At 39.9% G+C, this 26,107-nt stretch overlaps 1 protein-coding gene and 1 long non-coding RNA gene across 2 annotated transcripts in view; both read left to right on the top strand.

Annotated features, from left to right (window-relative positions):
- Positions 1 to 4,645, top strand: part of LOC124159571 — a 152,579-nt gene extending 147,934 nt beyond the window's left edge. The window contains exon 3 of the long non-coding RNA XR_006864975.1: positions 4,523 to 4,645. This is a non-coding gene — a long non-coding RNA (uncharacterized LOC124159571). The remainder of the gene's footprint in view (positions 1 to 4,522) is intronic.
- A 137-nt stretch (positions 4,646 to 4,782) lies between these two features.
- LOC124159569 (POU domain, class 6, transcription factor 2) overlaps positions 4,783 to 26,107 on the top strand; it is a 49,387-nt gene continuing 28,062 nt past the window's right edge. Inside the window, exons 1-6 of the mRNA XM_046535468.1 lie at positions 4,783 to 4,961; positions 7,582 to 7,797; positions 11,212 to 11,324; positions 12,052 to 12,181; positions 15,738 to 15,911; positions 20,071 to 20,486. Coding sequence (XP_046391424.1) covers positions 4,874 to 4,961; positions 7,582 to 7,797; positions 11,212 to 11,324; positions 12,052 to 12,181; positions 15,738 to 15,911; positions 20,071 to 20,486 — 1,137 coding nt within the window. The 5' untranslated portion in view covers positions 4,783 to 4,873. The remainder of the gene's footprint in view (positions 4,962 to 7,581; positions 7,798 to 11,211; positions 11,325 to 12,051; positions 12,182 to 15,737; positions 15,912 to 20,070; positions 20,487 to 26,107) is intronic.

Raw genomic sequence — 26,107 nt, 5'->3', positions numbered from 1 at the left:
ACAATCTGGCGGATCGGAAAATCAATTTTTTTCAAATCCATCCGGCACATTGAAAAAAAGTTGGACTAATAAAAAATAAGGCCTGAAAATTTGAGACCTCTACGTGAACCCCTGACCCTCGCTCAAATGCAATTTATGGGGGGAATGTCAAAATTCGGAAAATTTAATATTTTATGGTCATTCCCAATAGATTTTGCCAAGTTGCTGACCTACAGGACCAAAACTTTCGTGCATTTTGACGTATCTGCCACCGTTTAGCCACAAAATGCCTAATTTTATGCCGCGTCCGCCAAGAAAATATTCCAACGCCCACGCAACGTCGTGGATTAAAGAGCAGTAGGCCGATCCCGTCCCCTCCCCGCTCGCTTCTCCCCCTCCCAAACCCCGAATGCACCAAAATTCATCCTGCGTGTGCTGGTAGGAGGGCGTTCATCTTTGATGGTACAAATTGGAAGATGGTAGAAGGTAAAAAAGGATGCGTAATGAGGCAACTTGTTCCTTATTTGGCGCCTCGTCGGCGTTCAACAAATCGATGTTACCAACTTTTAGAGAAGTGATGAAATATTTTTAGATCCGAGAATGCCGGAAAGGAGCCTATGGTTTATGAAGAGGCCTCTCGAGAGGCTATAAAGGTGTGCGAACTTTGGATATGCACTTCTATTCAGGATTTTGTGCGACAGGTGTGACTAAATGAATTTTGGGTGAAGGGCGCTCGCGTCCCCTCCCCGCTCGCCCTCATCACGCCTCAAATGCACCGAAATTCTCACCAAGTGCTTTTTCTTTCGTTATTCTATCTAATATTTGATGTTTATAGCATCGTCTGTGGAAGAAAATCGCAAAGAATTTTGCAATCATCTGCTTTCCAGACTGTATTTCTTATGTCAGTGTTGTTCGTCGTCTTTGTCTGCTGTCAACTAAGTTCGGTTGACCTCCTTCACGAATATCTCGACCGCATGTTTAATAAATGGAATATATTACTTCAAATTTGAAAGTTTTTCAAAAGATTTTTGAATTTCCATAGCGCTAAGGGCAGATATAAACGGAGGTACCGTGGTCTCTTCCCAATATATCACCAGTGAGTCGTCCTTTACGTCGATATTAAAATTCAGCAATTAAAAAATCTCCGATTGGTTCTTGCGTGCCTTTAATATTTTTTTCCGTCCATTTCGTCTCACCTCCTCACGCTGATCAGCTTTTAAACAGCAAGTAGTGCACAGAGGCTGCTTGCCCATAAGGACTCTCGGACGCCGCCCCTCCCAAAGATTTGAAAAAGGAAATAAAGTTAAGCACCCATTCAATTGTAATCATACATCTTTTTACTAAGGTGTTTTTTCAATCGCATGCATCGAAAATGTAGGAAAAAACACGCAAAAATAGCACGAGAAGTTCGTATTTGTAGCCGTGAGGCGCTGGACAGAACGTCCCTATCCAACACCATGCAGTTACATGAAGAGTGTTAGTGGTGGGGGCTGCTGGTGCTATGACGCGTCTAACCTTGTGCCTTATGGAAGTCTTGGGACACCGCCCGAGCATGCGCAGAACGACTAATCTAGTGAGTTGACATCGCCGCGCCACCCGGAGGCCGTATAATGTTGGTGTTGCAGTGTTGCTGATTACCTTGTTTTGGTGACCAGTTGACTTATTATGTGTAAATTGTTTTTAATGTAAATAGCCCTAGTTGTAGTTGAGTTAATCGAGTTGTTAGTCGATTGTTAGTGTTTTAGTGTTTGTGATTGTTTTGTGTATTAGTGGTCTCGAGATTGCCTGAAAAACTCACTAAAATACACAATATATTCAAAAATGTTGACCCCCGGTGGAGTGTGCCCCTCCCAGCATTTGACTCACGAGCCGCCACTGGTAGTGCATTGTCACGGTGACCGAAAAATCCGTTCCTTTGAATAACCGGTATATATTGCTGCTTTCAGCTCTTCCGGTACGGTTCTCGGCGAGTCTCCACAAATGTACAGCACCATCTTTACTAAAAACAAAACGGGCGCATAAACATTTCAATGAAATATATCATACGCATTTAATTATCGTTTGGATTTTTGGTGGACACGTTGGACCTCATATCCCGTTCAAAGTAGTCACTGACCCTTGCATAAATTCCCAAAAAGCTGAAAATTTACTGGAACGCTAGGAAAACCACTCTTATGAAATCCTGAAAAGTCCCTATCGATCCCGCGTGTGCAAAAAGTTTGATTCAAGGTCAAAAGTCACAAAAATGTTTTTCTTTGCATTGAAAAACGATTCCCGGCTACAGTTGGACTGAAAATATTTGTCAAGATTATTAATTGATGCCATGCATCGAGGAATCTGGTTTCCATGTCGGGATCAACATATTACCATATCAAAGCATTATTTAGGCAATAAAAGAATAATAGGAAATCACCCTACTGGGGTTTTTGGACGACATTGTCTTCCTCGTGGATATTTTTCGGTCCTCGCGATTTTGAACGGTGAAATGGGCCGTTTTTCCTGTGCGACACCCGATTGAATGCGCCGGCCACCTGTCGCTCGCGCTAAAAATACGCGCGTGCGAGTGAAAGCGTGTGGGAAAATGTTCCCATTCGACGGAGTCATCATGCTCATTTTCTGACGGAAAAATTACGCGTTAAAATCAAGTCTCGAGGCTTTGCCTTGCCGCCTCCGTGGCTGGCAATATCTACTTGTTAATTTGTAGCGGAAGGTTTTCTCGGTGAAAAATGTTTAGGAATTCATCTTGGGCTCTAGAAAAGGTTATAGCTTCACTTCCGCTGACACGTCGCGACGCACAGTGGGCTGAAATCGAAAAAAGATGGACAAAACCTGGAAATAGATTATTTTTAGTGCAGAAATTGAAACTTTGCACTGATGTTGTCAATACTTTAGTGCATTTTTTCACAAAAACCGTTTTTCATCGGTACATTTTTTAAATTAATTACTTGGCCTCGAAGTTGAACAAATTTCGCAAAATTTGCCCTCATTGATTTTTTTTTAAATTCAGCATGTTAAAATTAATGCCACACCTTCTTTAGTAAATCAATAGAAACAAAAATTTACAATATTACTATGCGGTTTATTATTGTTAATTCTTGGCAACTTTCACGACTCAGCTGTATTATTTGTGGCCGATAGTGGCCTCGCCACTAGTCGTTTCTTCGCATTAGTCGCATTCTTGTTGAGCCAACAAATGATTCTTGGTGAATATCGAGGATGATATTTATAACGTCATGGGAACGAGTTGTCAGATATGTTCTCCAAAAGTACTTGTTGAAAGTTCTTTGTGATGGCTATACGCATGATACAGAATAAGCAGAAGATGGGTTGAAGACGACCTTCATTTTTAAAGCATGTTCAAACTTCTGCCCAGTATCGAATATGTATTTTGGAGCTTAGTCTTTGGATAATAGCCTAAATTAGTTGTTTTCACAGGGTTAGATGTAGGAAAACCCGTATGTTATTACCCCAACAGACCATATCTCACAGTTTGTTTTATACTTTCTCATTTTATTGTAATCATTCAAAATAACATTGAAGGTTTGAGGCATGAAATTTACAAAGTTTTTAATTTACGTAATAATTCAATTGCTTTACTTACGAAACTTACCCGTTGTTTTATATCAGCTTGGAAACAACTATTTCTTACTGCATCTGTTTACAGAAATAAAATGTGAGTAATGGCGGAGGTGAAGTGGAGAGATAGCCTAGTCGTTTCGGGTGAGCTTAATTTCAGACTGACGACCCGTGCCGACAAATTTATTCTAGGCACCTGCTTACTTCATTAATAGAAGTGGTAGGGATTTTCCTTATCCCCATGCCTGTCAAATTTAGGGTCTATTCCTGATTTTCTGATCCACTGTGCGCCGGCTGATTCATCATGTGTTTTTGTTCCCATCCCTTTATTTCGTCTTCTATTTTTATAAATGATCATCATCTTGTGGTGTTCCGCCCGTAAGCAGGTCCCCCGCGCCAATGCCGTCTCCATTCCCTCCTGTCTCCGGCCATCTCCTTCAAGTCTCCGTATCTTACAATTTTTACGTTGTCGATAATCTTCAGCCTTCTCCTTCCCCTTCTTCTGACCCCTTCCACCGTTCCCTCCAAAGCTACTTTCAAAATTCCATTCCCTCTCATCAAATGTCCCAGCCACTTACCCTTCCTTTGATTTATTTTGTCCATCAATGTTCTTTTCCCATCTATCCTAGTTAACACTTACTCATTTATAACTATCCGTCCACCGTATTCCCTCCATCTTCCTCCAAACCCACATCTCAGAAGCCCCAATCCTGTCCCTGTCTCTCTTCCCCATCGTCCAAGTCTCACATCCATACATAAACACACTCCACACATAGCATTCACCAATATCTTCCTCAATTTTAATTCCAGTGCCTTCTTACACAAGGCTCTTTTCTAGTTTACAAATAAATTACTGGTTTTAAATGGAAAACTGAGCTCACACGTGAGTCATTTCGGTCGGGGGATTGACTGCATGTAATGGTAAAGTGGAGCACTGTCTGTTTATCTCCTGTTTTGATTGTTTCAGAGCCAAGACGAGAGTTCCTCGGACCAGAACCGCTCTCTCCCGCCGGAGCCGATCATCACGCTGGCGGAGGAGGATGACGACGAGGACGACGACGAGGGTGAGGAGGAGGAGGGGGTGGGGGGGAGGGCGGCCGCCTCCCCCCCCTCTTCCCTCTCCTCCTCCGCCTCCTCCTGCTCCTCCAACTCCTCCCTGCACCACCACCAGGCGCCGGCCGCACCCGCCGAGGCGGCGACCGTCAAGCGCCACCAGCACCACCATCACCTGCATCGGCACCACCGGCACCGGCTGCCGCACAAGCACCCGCACCACAAGCACCACCGGCTCTCGCCGCACCAGGAGCAGCTTCTCGCCATGGCGATGGAGGGCGCTGGTGGCGCCTCCATCAACGGTGCGGGGAACGCGTTGGACGCCGCCAAAGCCGCTCAGATCAACGGCGCGGGTGAGTACAGAAGTGAGGCCTAGTTAGTTCCCACAGGTCTTCATTTTGATGGACCGTTCACTTTGATCCTGTTTAGTAAAAAAGAACAGTTCAAAATATATGTTCCTGGTGAACAATACTGTTTGTCGGGCGTTTAGAGTATAATGTAAAAGCATAGTGTGGTATCAGTGGCGCAGCCAGGTGGGGTTTTGGGGGTTAAACCCCACCCCCCCAGAGCTCACAGAAATTTTTAAGTTTATTCCATTTTACTTAACTGGATTGATATTAGTAATAGAATAGTGTAAGGATTAATGAAATATTCCTCAGTAAGCCGTAAGAAATCACCATTTTGAACCATTTATCTTAAAATTCCGCAAGTTATCTATCACCTACCGCTTATCCTGGTGGGTATTCCATACCCCCACACACCCTGGTATTAGTTGCACATAAACCCCCCCAGCCTTAATTCCTAGCTGCGCCCCTGTGTGGTATCAAATAGTTTGCGCAGCGTGTTATAGTAATTTCTAGCAAATTATGTCCCAGGCCTTTACTTGGTTATCCTTGTGCAGGACAGTATATGCTCTCCACTTATAGAATAAGCAGAATTAATATTTATTGACTCAGCATCTGATGTTATTCACGTATTTTGCACCAGAAAAGTTTTTAAATGCTCCTCTTATGATTAACTCAGACTTTTATATACAGCTAACTGCTCTTTATAAATACTTCATCATCATTTGTTAATCTCTCTTTACGACTCCTCGGTAAATTATCTATTTTTTTCTCCTCGTTACGCTCTGGTCAGGTATATATCCACTCTAAAGATACGATTAACTAGCAATAATAGCACGCGAGAAATAACCAGTTTCAATGCCAAATTAGTACTTTTGGTTGAATGTAAAAAAATAGTAAAATATGTTACAGCCATGGAATTCAGTAACATATTTCAGCATTTAACATGGAAAACAAAGGAATAGTTGAGGTGTTTTTATGTGCAATTAAGCGAAGTGGTCGCAATATGATACGTAATATATGTCGCGACGTGAAAAACCAAGAGTAAATAAATCGCCGTAGGTAACACTTTTTTTCATTCCTTCGAAAATGATGGTTATATGCCTCCATGGACTTTCTCCGAACGAGTGCGAACCGGCCGTGTACCTCATGCTTCGCTTTTCTTGAATGCCCTTGTGTATTGTTACAATGTTATTTAGGCTGTCTATAGTGCGATTTTTAAAGCACAAAGTATTGTAGCAATGTTTGTAGATCGGCAGAGGAACCCGACACCCGTGGCATATAAAGTACGCCGTCCGACCGGCCGTGTGCCACCTGTGTACCTTTATATCTGTGTCACCTAAAAATGTACAAGCTTGAACGAATTTCAACAAATAAGATAAATAATAAAATTCTTATTTCGTCTTCTACTAACGCCTTACATAAATTCAGATTATCAGATTCCATCTTTTTTAGATTTTCTGTCCTCAACACTAATGTAATCGAATATTTTCGTCATTGTGCGTACCTACTTCACAGCTCTAAGCTACTATCCTTTTCACTATTGTGTTGTGTATCCTTTAATCGTTTTCATTGGATATTTTCTGGTTCCATAACAAGTTATTCAAAAGTGCAAATGTCTATTTTCCCTAACTGAATCTTTCCTTGATGTCTATTGCTTTGTTTTCTGCATTTTGCATCCCACATACTATCACAGTAGCCTGCTTGTTTCCCTTCCTTCCACCATATGATGCTTCTCTATTCCTCCTATGCCCAAATTTGTACTTTTTTTGTAAATACTAATGACTAGACCCCTTGGTGTTCGCATTTTTTTGTAGTGTCTTATATTCCTTAATTTTATAAGTTTGTCATAGAACAACTTGGTATTCTGTGTAACTTTTGGTGTGCCTATCAGGGGTGCAGCGAGGGGGGGGGGGGTTAGGGGATAAACCCCCCAGAGCTCAGAAATTTTTAAAAGTTTAATCCATTTTACTTAATCGGATTAATATTACTTACAGAATAGTGAATATATTAATAAAACACGCCTCCGAAAGCCGTAAAACTCACCATTTTGAACCCTTTATTTTGAAAATTTTTAAAGGAGTGCCCCCGCACCTCCCGCTTCCCCTGGTGGGTATTCCACACCCCCAGACACCCCAGTATTAGCTGTGCCTAAACCCCGCCCCCCCCCCCCCCCCCCGCCCCGCCTTAATTCCTAGCTGCGCCCCTGGAGCCTATTATGTGACGTCACAGGGACCTAGTCTCTATACGAGTAGATAGGAGTTGAACATTATCTAAAGGCCGTTTTACACGGGGCACGGAATTGCGCAGGTTAGAGCTGCATTAATTTCTAAAATGGCGAGGAATTGCGCGAATGCATGAACGAAATCAGAACAGGGGCTATTTTGCCATCTCACGTCCACGCATTCTCGCATGTGTTCTAGCAATTCACCGCTTTACACGACGAATTTTGATTGCGCCTTCGTACGTACGTCAGTTTGCGCAATTCCGTGTACTGTGTAAATCGGCCTTTATACTTACGAATTTCGGGTTGAATAATAATTTTTTACAGTGTAAGTATTACTGTCATTCATCTATCGATTTATTTCTACTAACTTTATTTCGCGGGTGTGTTTCTTCCTCCGTACAGTGGCTGGCATGGTGACGCTGCAGAACCTGCAGAACTTGCAGAACCTGGCGACGCTGCAGGGGCTTCCGCAGGTGGCCACGCTGGCCGCAGGGCTGCAGGGCATCGCGGCGAGCCTAGGCCCTTCGTCGGCCGCCGCCGCCGCCGCCACGCAGCTCGTCAACGCCGTCGCGGCGTCGGCCGCGCACAGCCCCCTCAACCTCAGCGTCGGATCCTCCGGTAATGAGCACTTTTTTGCTTTTGGTGAAGCTTACGCCCATGCTTAGCGTGCATTCGTAGCATTCCTTCCTTCACAGTGGCGGAACTTTATTAAACTTGTATTATAATAGGGTAGTTTCCTTCATCAAAGAAAGGCATTGATTGCGATTCATTACCGACCATTAGTGTATTCATAATATACAAATTATTTTGTGTTAGAAATCCCAGTTTAGGCGAATGTTAACGGTCAATTTTAACCTCATTTGAAAAAGGCCAGATTGGCGCCCATGCGATGCCACTCCACGTGACGTCACAGTGTCCTAGTTTCTACACGAGTAGATAGGAGTTTTACATTCTCTGAGATTACCATTGCATGCATGAGGCACAGACCTCAGGGAAACATGTCTTAATAATCACCTATTAAAACTGGCTAAGGTCGGAAAGTTTCCTTCGTCTGATATGGTATTAATAGTCCTTATTTAAGCCTAGCACTACCTGCTACCATGGCACTCTGCTACCTGCTAGCAGCATGCATCGCAGCGGTGCAAACATCCTCGCCCCAAGGTCACCTCACTCTGCGGCAGCGGGAACCAGATTGACGTCACACGGGATTGTCACAGCATTCATACTTAGCCGTCGCGTTTTCGCGCGCTTGAAAATTTTCACTTTTCATTTAATCGCGAAAAATAAATATTGTGATTAAAAAATCTAAGAGCGTGAAATGCGTACTCCAGGAGTAATAATCTTTTGATTTAGGCAATAAAAAAATAATAGGAAACCACCCTATTCACAACTCCAAAGGTACGATTTTTCCAAGCCTTGCTCCTTGTTCTCGTGTTTTGTGGACCTGTAGCCAGTGGAACATCAAGCAAGAAAACAACTTAATTTTTTTCCCATCCCTAAAAAAACATGTGACAACTACCCTTGGCAGCCTCTTGCACAAGGCCCTTCCCTGAAAAAGGAATCTAACCTGCGTAAGCTTTAAATGTCTGCTGCGCTACTTTCATTGAAATTATGAACATCTTCCACCGATTTCCCTTGAATGCAGAGGATGCCATCTTCTTTCCACACCCCTTTCTCCTTACCTCAACTTAAGCGTCCTATCTTTTCTATATGACACCGAAAGAAAATTTTGTCAGTTAATGTTCAGTGCATCCTTTTCATTTTCTTTTTTTTTGCTGGTGCCAGTGTCTTTTTTTGTCTAATTTTTGAAATCTATTTTTCATTGGTATGTCTTTATTTATCTTGAGGGCTGATGTACAAAATAGTATTTAGTTATTTGCCAAAGTTTTAAAACTAATTAGCAATCATATTTTCATCCTTATGGCTTGGAAAATGAATTAGGAAAATTGTAGACAAAAAATAACAACCACAAAGTATTTAACAAAGTAATACAGTATACAATTGTTATAAAACCTTTATTTCATGTTTTTTAATCTTATCTTACACGATGATCAGAAAATGCTGTTGTCTGGAAGTAAAACTGAAAGTTCATCAGATGATTTGAAGTTTCACGAGTATGATTTTGTCTCAAAATTTTAAAGATAAGTATCATGCTTTTTTTGTTTTAATTTCCTCCAAACATGTGGGTAAAAAAATAATCCTTATCATTCTTAAAATACAGACTGTCCTACGGATCATGTGCATTTTTGACCCCCAATTTTAGTAACTTCACATCGAGCAATCGTCATGAAAATTGGCACACTTATGGGGAAAGGTCCTAAGCTTTGTTGATTCCAAGCAAAATTTTACAAATTTGACCTTTTGACCTCACAATGTGTGTCCAAACCAAAAAATTTGAATTTGTCTAATGGGGTTTCAGTGTTAAAAAAGTCAAGATAGAAAAAAGTCTAAAGTTCATTGACCAAGATGTCAATTCTTAGGTTTTCGGACACAAGAGAACCAAGAATAACACTTTTATTTACGAAAATTTAACCGTTGACCTAGTAAGGTTGCAGTCAAGGTCATATAAGGGTGGCAAAAAGGATAGAATAACAACACAGGTGTCGATCCATGGGTTCTAAACGGTGCCCAAGGCAATGGTATTATCATGATACTAGTATTATCGACTAATTGACCTCCAAGGTTAATACAGAGGTCAAAGGTCATAGAGGTAAACGTCAGGACATCGTGACAACCATCGTGTCCAACCATAGGTTATAGAGGGTGCCAAAGTCATTTTTGCAGTCCATAGATCCGTATTGTAGATTGATTGACCACCGAGAGTTGTAATAGGTGTTAAAGGTCATAGAGGTATGTCTTAAAGTATCAGGGAAACTGATGTCCCCAAATAAAGGTTTTGAAGGGTGACCAAGTGAGTGGCGTTGTACGCATATCCACTGTCTTTTCTGACAAGTCTCCCTTGCCCTCTTAGTTTCACTCCATAGCAGGGATGGCGACTTACAAAAAATATTGGGGGGGGGGGCAAAACCGGGGATCTCGACCTAGGAAATTTTATAAGTAGTGAGCTTTAAGTACCATTTTAAGCATTTTGGAAGAGTCATATGATCAACATTAGAACCCTGATAACTTGAATCTCAATATCTGGACTCTACAGGGAAAATTGACAAGCCTGACACATTTTTCCTCACACCCATAATGAATTTTTGAGTGGGCTCGGGCCCCCTCAGGCCCCATGGAGTCAGCGCCAATGCTCCATAGTTGATAATTTATCTTCCAAGAGGACATAGGAGATGCTGGAAAAGACAGAAATTTTCAGATGGAAGGGCATGTCGCATATGTCCTTCAGAGATCAATAATTGACAAGATGTATATGTTTAATCCTCTGTCGTGGGCAACCTTAAAAACCTCCGAGGGTGAAAATGTGGCCAGACTGGGACAGGAACCCAGAACTTCCTGGTTGCCGGCCTGGTGCTCTAACCAGTTGGGCTACCAGGAAGCTTAGATTTTCCATGATTTCGGCGGGAGTTTATACAAAGAACACTCCCTTTGCTTTGGCTCACAAGAGTGACCAAAGATGGCACTGGGGCAGCTCACCACTCACCAGCAGAAGAAATGGATGAGGACACAAGGATGAAAGGAAAGATACACACTCACACGATATTTGGAAAGAGACTGGTACATGCGTTTTGGGGCATGCTGAGCCCAAGTGAAACAAACTATTATGGCAAATACACTCCTTCATTCATTCACATGGCACCTTAAGCACAATCATACAAATAAATTAATTAGAAGGAATATATGTATACTCTTCATAACCTATTCATAGCTTTCTCAAATAATTAATTAATGAGAAAAAAGTTATAAATGAATATTCGGGAAAACCTCAGAGAATTTTAGAATTTGCAGCACTTGGACACTCTGGCATTATATTATAGTACATATACGTATATGTACAGTCATTATGGTCCATATCCATGGTCCTAAATAAATGCTTGCAGGATAATTGTTATTGCGACATTTGTTTCATTTCAGGTTCCATCCCCACCAGCTGTGGCCCTGTGCCCCTGGACTCAAGTCCCCTCCAACAATTGCAGCACCACCACTTGTCAGCCAACAATGCAGCCGCTGCTGCCATCTCCCAGCAGGTAATGCAACCACACTTATCCATGTTTCTGCAGAGATTTCTGCAAGTTTTGTCGTGGCCATTTTTGCCAGGTTCCCATGTAAGATAGTTAATGCATGAGACGGGAACCCTGAAGAAATTAACCTTCCTGTGGCAGTGTGTTTGCTGATTCACGGAAAGCATACACGATTTTGTATTTAGTCATGAGTGGGAGTGGATAGTGTGAGTCTGTGCTTGTGCTCTTGCTCCATCCCCACAAATGAAAACAATAAACCCAGAACAGCGCAAAAATCACTAGTATAATATATTATGGCTTTTGGAGCATTTTCATTTTCCATTCCTTGACTTGATGGAATACTGAATTGAGAACAGGTTCCTCTGACAAGGATATAATAGATACCTCAAAATTCCTCTTTTGGTTTCAAGAACTTACAAAATTCACTAATTCTTGATTTACTTTGTGGTATTCCATTATAAGTTTTCCTGGATATCAGACAATTACTTATACCACTTATTTTTCATCAGAGTGCGATTATAATTTGCGCCTTAAGATGATGATAATTCATTGAAACCCGGGTCATTCACTGATAAAAAATAAGCGGAATAAGTACATAATTGTCTGATATCCAGGAAAACTTTCAAGAACTTAGCAGTGAGGTGTATGCCACCCAGAGATTTCAAACTCAATGTTGGCTGATTTTTTTCAACCGCTTGCTCTTGATGGATGGATTTTCCACGTTGCCTGGCAGGTTCTTGCATCTCAGCAGAATTCCGGCTCATCCCCTCCTGCAGCTACCTCTATGCCACAGTTCATTTTGGCCTCTGGCCAGCTGGTGCAAGGAATCCAAGGTGCTCAGCTCCTCATTCCAACTTCTCAAGGTAAATAAATACCAGGACTTCTTTTTGTTTCAAATTATATTACCATCCAAGAGGAAATGTTGTTTCACTTCCTGAGCGGCATCATTTGTCGTTTCCATGGCAAAAATATGTCAATATAAAAGCACGAATACCACGCTTACATCCATATCCCCTATGTGATGCAAATGTACCTATATCATTTAAATATCACTTCAGGAATTAAAATTCGATAATGCTGCGAATGATGAATAGTGATGTCAAGAAATAATCCTGTGTTATCATAAATTGATATCCCCGCTAGCCATTAAAAAGTAATTACATGTATCAATAAATATCACCTGGTGAAGTAATTACAACTGGACAAACTATTGTCTGTTAATATTTTCATAGCAGCATTAAAATGCAGTTTGCTGATATGTCATCATCATCACTAGTCCTCAATGCTAAGATTGTTTTGACGCAGCTCTCCATTCCTCTCTCCTATCCACCAGTCTTTTCATTGTGACGTATTTCTTCTCTTTTACATCCTTTATAACCTGTCCTATATTGCCCTTCTTCCCCTCCACCTGTCCTTCCACGATTGTTTTCATCAGGCCATCGTGCCTCAAAATGTGGCCAACTAAGTTGTCCCTTCTTCTGCTTAATGTTTTTAGGAGGCTTCTCTTTTCTCCCACTCTTCTTAGCATTTCCTAATAACTTACGCGGTCACTTCATTTAATCTTCATCATTCTTTGGCAGCACCGCATTTCGAATGCTTCCACTCTTGACTTCTCTGCTGTTGTCAACGTCCAAGCCTCACTTCCTTAGAGAATCACACTCCATATGTAGCATGCGATGAATTGCTTCCTTACTTCTATGCTTGTATTCTCAGCTGTAAGAAGATTCTTCTTTTTGTCGAAAGCCCTCTTCACTTGCTACATATATTCTATGGACTATTTCTTTCTTGCTTCGTCCATCGTTGGTAATTCGGCTTCCCAGATAAGAAAATTCTTTCACCTCTTCAAGCTTATGCTTTCCTAGGTTAATCTTTGTCTCAGTCCCTTCTCTTTCGCTGCAAACTAATATCTTAGTCTTCTTTTTGTTGATTTTCAGCTGATATCTGGCCATTGTCCTTTCCATATTTGTCGAAGTCTTCTTCAAATTCTTCTCTGTCTCAGCTATGCATGCTATGTACTCAGCAAATCGCAGCATACTAATTGTTTCCCCTTGAATATTGACACCCGAAGTTTTCTCCTTGATTTCTTTGATAGCTTTCTCTATGTAAACATTAAAAATTAAAGGGGAAAGTGCACAACCTTGTCTCACCCCTTTTCTTATTCTTGCTTCTGCACCGTTTGGTCCACATTTGATCACAGCTACTTGGTTTTTATACAAACTATGAATAATTCTACGATCATTGTAGAGTACGCCGATTTCTTTCAGAATTCTAAGCATTGAATTCCATTCCACGTTATCAAATGCCTTCTCTAAATCGACAAATGCTATGAAAGTCGGTTTGTTTTTCTCCAATCTCTTCTCTATGAGCATCCTATGTGCCAAATTGCTTCCCTTGTGCCCCTGCTTTTCCTAAATCCGAATTGGTCCTCATCCAGGAATTCTTCTGCTCTTCGTTCTATTCTCCTGTAAATGATTCTTGTCAGAATCTTCGACGCATGTGTCGTCAGGCTTATGGTCCTAAATTCTTTGCACTTCTCAGCTCTCTTCTTTTTGGGTATGGGAATGATGATGTTCTTCTCGAATTCACTAGGTAAATCTCCTGTTGAGTACATATCGCAGATATGTAGTTTTATACAGTTGAGTTAAGACCTTTTCTCCTGCATTTTTTATTAGCTCTGCTGGAATGTCATCTATTCCTGGGGCCTCATTCTTTCGCAGATTTCTTATTGCAGTGTCAAATTCCGATCTCAAGATGCTCGCTCCCGTGTCATCCTTTTCTACTTCACTTTCCTCTTCCATAGTTTTTTAGTTAAATTTGCTTCCGTTCCATCATTCCACCAGGTATTCCTTCCATCTCTCGGATTTGTCTTCATTTTCAATTGGAATACATATTTCTATACTTGTCCCTTATGGTATTACATCTTGTGCTTCGTTCCTTGAAATGGTTCCTCACTATTCTTTAGGCTGCTTCCACTTTCCCTTGTGCGAGGTTATTGTTCACGTCCTCACATATGTTCCTCATCCACGCTTCTCTGGCTTTCCTCGCTTGGCAGCAAATCTCGTTCCTTATTCTCTTGTAGCAAGCCTGTCCTTCCTCAGTATTCGTATTCTTATACTTTCTCCGTTCTTCAATGAGGTCTAGGACTTCATCCGTGATCCATGGCTTTTTCTTAACACATTTTCTTTTCCTTAGAACTTCTCTAGCGGCCTCCTGAAGCCCACTTTTGATATTTGTTTAGCCATTCTCCACTGATTTCTCAGTCTGACCTATTCCTATCTTGCTCTCCACCACTTCTTGAAAGGCCTGTTGATTTTTTGGCTGCTTTAGTTTCTCTAATTGCCATGCTTTCTTCGCTGATTTCTTCAATTTCTTGAATTTCAGATGGCATCACTAGATCACTGTCGATATCTGCCCCAGATAGCTTTTCCAGTCCTTCATCTGGTTCCTAAACCTCTGCTTCACTAAAATATAGTCTAGTTGAAATCTTCATTTGTCTCCTGGCATTTTCCATGTACATACATATATCTTCTTCACATGTGATTCTTAAATAGCGTGTTGGCAACCACTAATTTGTGTTCTGTGCATAGTTCCAGGAGCCTTTCTCCTCTTTCATTTCGATTTCCTAATCCATATTTTCTGGTTATTGAATAAAGTTTCTTCTCCTGACCTTCCTTATTATAACACCAATGTAATGTTTATGCTCTTGGAGTATAGGTCATGATAAATTAAACTCACATTTGGCCAACGTTTCGGAGATTTATTCTCCTTCCTCAGGGCTCTTAATTATAATGAATGTTTACAAAGAAAATAAAGAAAATAAATTAATTAAGTGGTTACAAAAATTTGAATACAATTGTGCAGTACAAATTCATTGGTAAATTAAAAAATTGTGTACAGAATTAAACAACATACCTGTGATAGAAAAGTTTCGTTACTAGGCTAATCATGGTTACTTATAAATATTGATTCATTTGTTAACAAATGGTATCTAAATTATACTAAACAATTTTAATTTCGATGAATTAAATAATTTCTGGTTATTCTTCCATCTTGACCTTTGCCAACGAAATCGTTCCATTCACCTTAAACATTAAGGTTTTCTTCACCCCTTACCTGTTTGATTAATTCCCTGATATCATCGTAGACGAATATGTATGATGTAAATACATAATTTCTTCTTATTGACAAGTGAGTGATATAAGCAAGTGATATCAACTATTTTGTATTGAAATGATGAAACTATTCAACATCACTGGGGTGATAAAAAATGTATTCATATTTTTATGCCTTTGTCATAATACAGGTTATATCTTTTTGACATTAATTGATGTCAAATTAAATGAAAAAGATAGCACTATGCTTTAAGGGATACATTACCGGTGGAAGCCTTTAAAATGTTTTTTTTCCTTCTCTTCTTAGGATTGGCCACGCAAACTATTTTAACTATCCCAGTGAACCAGGTGGCTAGTGGCCAGGTAGTGAATTTGGCATTGAACAACGGCCAGGTAGTGTCCACAACACTGGGAAACCTTCAAGCACTCGCTCAGCCTTCACAGCAACTGTTATCCTCAACGGCAAACACCTCTGGACATGGTATGATGACTGTGTGTTCAAAAAGTAACGGAGGCAGGCGAGGTGCAGTGGAATGACATCCTCATTGAATGGAAAAGAGAGGTGGCAATTTTCCATAAATTTATTTTCCAAAGAGTTTCCTAGTTTGGCCAATATAAAATAAAGTACAAGGATTATAAAAAAGTCTACATTGGTCAGGCAGGCCGGAACTTTACCACGTGGATGGAGGAGCTCATCAAATGCTGGGAAAAAGGAGATAACACATATCTCGAGGTGAAACATCTCTGAGCAGGGAAACATTGTATTGATTTTGACTAGGAGACAGTCCAGATCGTGGAGAGGAAAGTCTGAAGACAGGATATGCTTGAGAAATTGCGTCACAAGGGGGTGTTTCATTGATGAACGCACAAATATTCATGGGCCACTCCTAGCTATCCCATTCCCCAAGTGCGCAACGCCACCAATGGCACATTCCTCTCCCCCATCCCCTTCCCCTCCCACTCCCCAATCATCCCAACTCTATCAATACAGCTCTCTCTTAAATTTCAAAAAATTCGCATTGTACTTGAGAATGACCTGATGGTCAAAACACTCCATACATTCATAGGCGGATGTGGGTGGGAGGGGGCAATTTCGCCCCCCCCCCCCTTTCCTGACCCTTAAAAAGTAGACAAGATATCTAATACAGTTATCATCACGCTCAATTTTTTTGTGTATTACAGTCTCTCAATCATTTAATTTCATATTGATAACTTTCATATTAAAATAAAGAGAATATTATGTACATTAACTGTCGTATGTTGTTTTTAATCTCAAATATGAGAAGACTGTTTGCCTGCCAGGACCTTGACTGTCAGAACCCCCCTCTCCCCCCCCCCCACCCCAACAGAAAAAAAATCCTGGGTCCACCTTTGAATATATTATTAAATAAATTTTTGTAAAATTGCCATTTCTCTTTTTTATTAAATATTGTGTATTCATTTGTAGTTTTGGAAAATGATGGGAGAGTGTTCTGGATTATTAATAGTAGAGTACCTAGTCACTCATAGTCTATTGGTAAACTACAGTCTATTGGTAAAACCTCTGTAAATTGAAACCTAAGGTTATAAAATTTTGGTACACTTAAATAAATTATTGATACAATTAAATACATTGATATTCATTCTCTTGTTTATTAATGGCTAATTGAATTGCCAAAAAATCACGAGAAATTTTATTCCATAGCTTAAATAATTTTATTCATTTGAGCACTTACTGCCTAATCATTTGTAAAAGAGATTAAATTTATATCGGGGTCCCCTTGTAACCACCCCAGTAAACACAAAATGCTGCAGATGCGCATCAGATGCGCTTCGCGGCAGCACTCCCAAACTTCCCTTTTTTGCATGTCAGAAGTGCTGCACAAGCAAGCGTGGCGCGAAAGCTGACGTATTGGCGCGAAAGTGGACGTATTGGCGCGAAAGTGGGCAAACTGTTATTACATTTTTTTTTTTCGGCGAAATACCCTGTTAGTTTGTAGATTTGCCTCATTATGCGCGATAAAAATATTTTTCATTCAAATATTTTTACCGTGTATAAAGTAATTTAATGAGGATATATCATAAGCCAAACTTGTAAAAGAAATAGTAATGGGCGGAGGAATTTTTTAACCATGTGATCATACGCAGAAGCAAGCAGTCCAATTTGGGTGTCTTCCTTTTTTACGAGGTAGATAAAATAAATCAATATTAACTAAGCCTTTGGTCTGGTGTTCATGCATCTTTAACCAATAAATTTCAAATCTTGTTGAATTGAGTCCTTGAGATACGCCGAGATGGCCGCGCCAAGACGTCCCGTGATGGACAGGGCACTAGAAAGTAGAGAAGGATTAAGATCACTTTTATTTTGGGGGAGAGGAGAGTTCATTACTTTCCGCGGAAACTTGGTGATATGTGAGGGAATGGGACATATTGGCGATAATGCATCTAAGGACTGATATTCGTAGAAATGCAGCTCTTAGGTAATCATCAATTATTTTCACATTGTTGTTAAGCTCGTGAAATAAAATATTTCTTTTTAGAGCCACCTGAAAGATTAAGATATTCTAAGTTTTTTTAAGTGTGGCCTTCCCTTCTTCTGCCACTATCTGACAGAGTATCTGGGATAAATTAAAGTTATTCATTGGAATTTTAAATCAGTTACAAGGGCTAATTAGAAGGGTTAGAATGAAGAAGTTACTATTGCAGCAAATGACAATTAAGTTGTACACATTTTTAACCGCACTGAGAGAAGCATTGACAATTCCATGGCATCTGCCTATGACAAAGCTATTTACCCGGGAAATTGCCAGATTATGGACATAAAACTAAGAATGCGTTAAGCTGGAAATAAAATTGATATTTAGAGCTATTCACAGTTACTCCTATCATCCTTCATATTTTCCACTACGACGAATAGATTTTTACCCTATTCTGGCTCTTAAAAACTAGATAAATATCGATAAAAAATAAAATTTCGTAGGAAAAAATACTGCGAAAAGTTAGAATATTTTTAGAACGAATGTGTAAACATCCAAAACATATCATTGTGTGTTAAAATGACACAGATGGTTATAAGGACTGAGAAAATGAGCATTTTTATTTGTCGTCAGTAATCCTTGGTTGTGATTGGTTGATCATAAAAATTATCTTGCATAAATATATTTTTTCTTTTTTATTTTCATATATTTTCATTTTCAGTTTCATATTTTTCTTCTAAATTGCTACACAATAGACTCTTGCTTTAGGATCAGTTTGACTTGCAATGGATTCATCATGCGAATTGAGCTGATTTTGGACCTGATTTTCAAAATTTCAAATTTAGCGCATTTTGCTTCCACTTCCATAATAAGTTGTCAGTTATGTAACTCTACGTCTTGTTTGTAAACAAACCACATTTTTTAAATAGCAACATTTACATACATCCTGCTCTTCAAACTAATCTTCTGTTCTGAATTAATGCCAATCCTGCATATGATGGAATATTTGCTTTACAATTGGTCTTCCAGGAAAGATTAATATCATTAGTGAGGGTTATAGCAGGGGTCTTCAACCATTTTTACCTACCTAGCTACCAGTGAGTAGACTATTGAGAAGTTATCTTTGAAGGGCCTGTACCTGAAGGTTTACCTGTACAAACTTTTGCATTTGTGGTGATGGTTATTCAAAAGAGAACTGAATTTAAAAATATTGGGATAGCGTGTTGAGAGACTACTCGAAATTCTTTTAAATAACATGAACGATTTATTCACATTACTTGAATTAATAATAATAAAAATAATAATATCCCTCAGTACGTATACAAAATTCAAAATAAAATTTACCCTCTTAATTACTAATGATAGGTGATATGACTGATGTATTATGAAACAAAAGTGAGTAATTAAACAAAGCACTGAGTGATATTTACAAGCTCCTCATCGTTTAAAGTAACTGTCTTTTCTTGAACAAATGACGGGAGATCATTGATTTAAACAGGGAGTTTGGACTCCGCACCAAAAAAATGTGACATGGAGGAACTTTCTACCCAAAAGGCAGTTTAATCGGTGAGGACCTATTTGATTTGATATGCATTTGCTCTGATTAAGTTCAAGTCCCCACGCTTGGCTCCATAAATGAACGTTGTTTAAGTCCGATGATAGAATTTCATACTCAGAGTGATCACTAATTTCGCGATAGATGACAGCGTCGTCAGCAAATAAATGTATTTTACTGCTAATGCGGGAGCAGAGATCATAAATGTATACAATGAACAAAAGGGGGCCGATTACGCTTCCTTGTGGAACACCTGATGTAACTTTTACTACATCGGAGCTAATTCCGTCAAGAACTACTTTTTGTTTACCATCACTGAGAAAGTCGCGTATCCAGTTTACCACTGTTTCGTTTAATCCGCATAACTGTAAATTGTATACAAGTTTGTTGTGAGGTACCGTGTCCAAAGCTTTCTTAAAATCTAGAAATGATATGCAATGATCATAAAAATGTAAAGCACCAAAATTATATGACCAATTATGATTATTAATATTCAGGATCTGGAATTATGTATATTAATTTGTTCACTAACAAAATGGGGATTTGCTGAATGGTAACGGAATAATTTATGACATCATGAAGGTATTTTGGTCTTGTGAAACATGTCCATCTTCTTTAATGTGCATCAGCGCCCAACTCTGGTCTCCAAGGAATCCAGCACCTCCTGACAAACGGGTCAGCATCGGCTGGCATTGGCAGCCAGCAGGCCCCACAGCAGCAGCAGCAGATGGCGGCAATGGCACCCATGAGCATGCAGCAGCAAGCGGCGCCATCAGTGCACCAACAGCAGCAGCAGCAATCCACGTCCACCCCTTCCCTGCAGAGGGGGGTGCCATCGTCGAGTGGCACCCACCACTCCACTGCCCCCATCTCCCCTCACCACCCCCTACCGCCTCCCCCTTCCTCCCAGACGCAGAGCCAGGGGCCGTGCACCGCCCCCAGTGCAAGGATCTCGTCTCCACAGCAGCAGCAGCAAGGAGCTGCCAACCCTCTGCCCACTCAGTCGTCGCACCACCCACCGCATCACCACTACTCCTCTTCCACCGTGAGTCGAATCGACCCCTCCTTATTGTGCCATTCCCCTCTTTGAATATTCAGGCTGGAAGTATTGAGATTTTGGAAGAATAAATTTAGGCCCGTGTTCTTAGTCCACCCTATAGGACCAAACGACCCTGGATACATCATCAGCCCCTGCATAAACTGATCTCCCTCTACATTCACCACATCAAGCCCTACATATTGCCGTTTTTGGAACTAAACAAGCCCTAGTTGATGTAGGGTACCCTAACCAATCCTACACCCTACAAAAACATGGCGGCCAAATATCGTCTGCTGATCACTTCAATTAAAGAATCTATGTTACAATGGATATTAAGGCAGACGAGCTCATACAAACAATTTTAAAATTTACAGTAACACAGCGGAAAGGTAATATTACTACCACATTATAGCCACCAAGTTAAATAAATTATAAACGTGACTGAACTAATAAGAACAATATAGCGGTATACATGCACCTTATTTCTACGAATATATAATAATATTTTTCACATTTGGTACTTGGTATACTTTTAGGAAACCAATACTTTGTTTATGTATAACCATAGAAAACGTATTTTCATGCCTCTATTGGCTACATAATAAACTTACTACGGAAGGTGAAAGGGAATAACGAACCTTGGTAATGCAACGTAATTTCCCATGTCAATGATCATATTTGCTCCGTACTTGTTACTATCTTGTACAGACCGTTTTCGATATAATTTAAAGACAATGAGGTTCTACTTTTGGCTCGATATGAGAGTATTTGTAGCGATAATTAAGGTACCGACACGACCTGGCGGACAACACAGATTGTTTATTTACCTTGAGCCATTGCCCTAACAATCATCATCACTGGTCAACAATCCTAGGATTGGTTTGACGCAGCTCTCCACTCAGTTCTCCTATCAGCTAATCTTTTCACACCTACGTAATTCTTCTCTTTCACATCTCTCTTTACTTGTTCCATATATTTTGTCCGAGGTCTTCCTTTTCCATTCTTGCCTTCCACTTGCCCTTCGACGATTGTCTTCATCAGGCCATCATGTCTCAAGATGTGGCCTATAAGGTTGTTCCGTCTTCTTATTAAGGTTTTCATGAGGCTTCTCTTCTCTCCTACCCTTCTTAGCACTTCCTCGTTACTAACTCGGTCGATCCATTTGATTTTCATCATTCTTCTGTAGCACCACATTTCAAAGGCCTCTATCCTTGCTTTCTCCGCTGCGGTCATTGTCCATGCCTCACTTCCGTATAGGAGCATACTCCAGATGTAGGTTCTTATGAATTGTTTCTTTACTTCCATATTTAAGTTTCCCGCTGTAAGCAGGTCTCTCTTTTGGTGGAATGCTCTCTTCGCCTGGGCTATTCTGCTGATAATTTCTTGCTTCTCCCGTCACTAGTTATCTTGCTTCCCAAATAACAGAATTCATCCACTTCTATCAGTTTTTGCCTCCCTATTTTAATGTTGGTCTTGACTTCTTCTCTTCTGCTGCATACTAAGATCTTGGTTTTCTTCGTGCTTATTTTCAGTTGATATCTACTCATTACCCTACCCATATTAGCCAGAATATTTTTCAAATCCTTCTCTGTTTCTGCTATAACGGCTATGTCATCGGCAAATCTAAGCATGCTAATTTTTTCTCCATGGATATTCACTCCCAATTCCATTTCTTTGATTGCATTAATGGCTTTCTCAATGTAAACGTTGAAAATTACGGGTGACAATGTACAGCCTTGTCGCACTCCTTTCTTAATTCTCTCTTCTTCACAGCTGGGCCCTGATTTTATCACGGCTACTTGGTTTTTGTATAAACTGTGGATGATTCTTCTGTCATCATAAAGAACCCCAATTTCCTTTAGAATTCCAAGCATTGTGCTCCAATCCACGTTGTCAAATGCTTTCTCTAAGTCCACAAACGCAACGAATGTTGGCTTGTTCTTTTCCATTCTCTTCTCTATGAGCAGTCTTAGGGCCAATATTGCTTCCCTTGTGCCTTTGTTTTTTCTGAATCCAAATTGGTCCTCATCCAAGTACTCTTCTGCTTTTCGTTCTATTCTTCTATAGATGATCCTTGTGAGTATCTTTGACGCATGTGTAGTAAGGCTTATGGTCCTAAAATCTTCGCACTTCTCCGCTCTTTTCTTCTTAGGAATAGGAATTATAATGTTCCTCTCGAAATCCTTTGGTATCTCACCTGTCGTATACATTTCACTAATGATTTTATATAGCTGGTTCAACGTCTTCTCTCCTGAATTTTTAATTAGTGCTGCAGGAATGTCATCAATGCCAGATGCTTTATTTATCCTGAGGTCTCTTACAGCCGCATCAAATTCCGATCTTAAAATTGGGGCTCCCATGTCATCGGCATCCACTTCCCTCTCGTTTTCGATAGCATTCGTTCTGAGGCGTCTTCCTTTGTACAAATGTTCCAGATATTCCTTCCATCTCTTCCCTTTTTCTTCGTTTTCAATCAATAGTTCTCCGTTTTTGTCACTTAGGGTATTACATCTTACGCCCCTTTCCTTAAAGTGGTTCCTCACTATCCTATAAGCGGCCTCTACTTTTCCATGTTTAAGATTGTTTTGCACGTCTTCGCAAATGCTTTTCATCCACGTTTCTCTAGCCTTCCGCGCTTTACAACATATTTCGTTCCTTATTCTCTTGTAACGAACGTCCGAAAATTATCAGACGTCTTTTCTTTGTTTCATAGTTAGTTCCCCTTACGCCGCCAAAGTGGTAAATTGGCACTGCGCCATCATCTACATCATCTCAGAGGACTTGACGACAGAATTACCCCCCACCACTTATGTAGGGTTGACTGAGAAACGCATGTAGGAGCCTTTTGTTATGTAGGGTCGGAAATGTAGGGTCGACTAAGAATACGGCCCTTAAACTTTTTTTCCACAGAATTTTTTATCAGAAGACAACCATGGTTTCCATCAGTAGATGACCACGGTTGTGTTTTAATAAAAATTCTATGGAATAACAAAGTTAAAATTTATTCATCTAAAATGTTCAGAAAATTCCATAAAGTATTGCGAGAAACCACCAGTGTGAAAAAATAAGTCAAATTTTTCCATTTTTCTGATCTCACCTACAGAATTCTTAGTATTTTGGTTGACTAAATAAATATAACTAAATACATGTGTGAGAACTAGATATGTATAATTATAGATTACTTACTTTATGGTATAACCTAAGGTGAAGTTTCAAGAAAAATGAGAAAAAATAAGTTTTTGAACTCTGAGAGAAGATTTTAACGATGCCTGCATAACACATTTGAAACTTTTTGTTGAAAATAACAAAATCTGATGATAAAGGGGATGAGGGACTTAATGCTTTGGTGGAAATCTCATTTTTGGATAAAATTAGTTATTATCTGTTACTTGTACTCAAGTCTTCAATTACTCGTGAAATAAATTATTTCTGTGGTATAATTACTGTGTATTATTTTGTATTTTTCACTGTTTTGACTTGTGTCTTGCTGAAATATTTCCTAGAGCTTTTACTTTGAGTCGATTGATTTAGTGGTAGATGTTATAAGTTGAAACTTCACCTAACAATTTAAAAAGAGTTTAATCCTTTCCCAGTAAATTACTCGATGAATGGGTAAGGTTCTTCATTTCTGCTGATGTTGCAATGAAATAGTTTTCCATTGAAATGTTGCTAGAAAAGGAGAGCCAGATGCAATTGGAAGCCCAAGAAAAATTCATTGCAGTGATACTTCCACTGCTTCTCCTGTTATTTTTTATTCTAAGTGTCGGTACTCCATTATTGCTCTATTATATTTTCATGTTCGTAATATGTAATGATGCTGGGTACACTCAATTTTAATCTTCAATGCAAGATTTGTTATCCAATAGCCACATTTCATAGGATGGTGAACTACAAGGCTGTTGAAAGACAGAAGAAAGAGGTGTATGGGGGAATAATAATAATAATATTTTTATTGGTTCCCAGAGACGTGTCTAAGCCACGTATGGAACAAGTCACAAGAATAGTACATACATGAGGTATTAAAAAATAATATTTAAGGCGAGAAGGATAGGTACAGACATAAACATAAAAGTAACATTTTCAAAAGACAGGTTATAAAGACATAAATTCATCCACTGAATAACAGGGATTGTCACATAAATACTGATAAAGTTGACCTTTGAATTTGGAGAATGAATCTAGCTGTTTAATCTTTAGAGGTAAACATTTGAAATATTTTGACCCAGCATATATGGGGTTTTTGCTGAACATGGTTGATTTATGTACAGTAACTCTTAAATCACTACAACCCCTTGTGTTATAGTTGTGGATATCAGCATTGGTTTTGAGACTGTAAAACTGCTTATTTTGTTGAACAAAGGTAATTGCAGAAAAAATGTATAGGCAAGGTAGCGTAAGAATCCTTAAGGATTTGAAATAGGGCTTGCAGCTGCTTCGCCTAGGAATGTTTTTTATTATTCTAATGGCCCATTTCTGGAGCCTAAAAAGACGAGTAGAATGGTGGGAATGGCCCCATACTGCAATCCCATACATCAATCGACTATGGATATATGCATAATAGACTGAGAGTGCAGTAGCAGTATCAACCAGAGGGACAATTCTTCTAAGTAGGTAACAGCCACTGGACACCTTTGTAGACAGTTTATCAACATGAAATTCCCAAGATAGTGACTCATGAATATATAAACCTAAAAATTTAGGTTAGGATGAGACGTTCAACCCTGGGAATCTATTGGCTTGCAGATGCCAAATGCCCGCCAACTCTAGGTTGAGGGGTAGTAGGTTTAGCCCTTCTTATGCCAACCTTTTCCGCAGCCTGTTCAAAGAAAATTTCCTCACCAATTACCCTCTAAAACCTCTTATTTGACTTAAATGCATTGACAACATTTTTATTCTCTGGTTTCATGACATCAACTCTCTTAACACCTTTGTTTCTTCACTCAACTCTTCTGCCTCAGCTTCTTCCACATTTCCATCTCCAAAACTAATATCACTTTTTTAGATGTGGACATAAACCTTTCTGAAAACAACAAATTCAAGACATCGGTTCACATCAAAGCCACAAACAAACAGCAATGCCTCCACCACAGCAGTTGCCATCCACCATACACCAAGCGTTCAATCCCTTTTTCTCTCTCCGTCCGTGGACATAAGATCTACAATAACCCTGAAGACCTTCAGAAGTTCCTCTCAAAACTACATACTCCTCTTCTCCGCCGTGGGTACCCCAATAAACTTTTAATGAATAAAATAAGAAAGAAACAACACATTTCTAATAAACCCCCCACGGAGAAAAATTGCTCCCCCTCTCTGCTCACTACCTACTTTCCTGGCGTTCATGCCCTACAGGATATCCTGAAGGACTTGTACCCCATTCTCTCAAACCATAAATCCACCTCCCAGATTTTCCCTTCTACTCCACGGATCACTTATAAGAGACCACCTAACCAAAGTACCATCTTCAAAGCAACCCGCCCTCTTCAATAATCGCATTCAGTCACCGCCACCCCACCCTCAACTTGCAACCATCCCAGATGTAAAATCTGTAAGATATTTTCCCCACCCCGAACCTCTTTCATCCCCAAACTCAAATGCCTCCCGATATTTCCCTCTACCACCTGTACTTC

This window comes from Ischnura elegans, chromosome 5 (genome assembly GCF_921293095.1).
Source record: "Ischnura elegans chromosome 5, ioIscEleg1.1, whole genome shotgun sequence".
Classification (NCBI taxonomy): Eukaryota; Metazoa; Arthropoda; class Insecta; order Odonata; family Coenagrionidae; genus Ischnura; species Ischnura elegans.
Note: the sequence above shows the minus strand (reverse complement) of the source record. Positions and strands in the feature narration are given on the sequence as shown.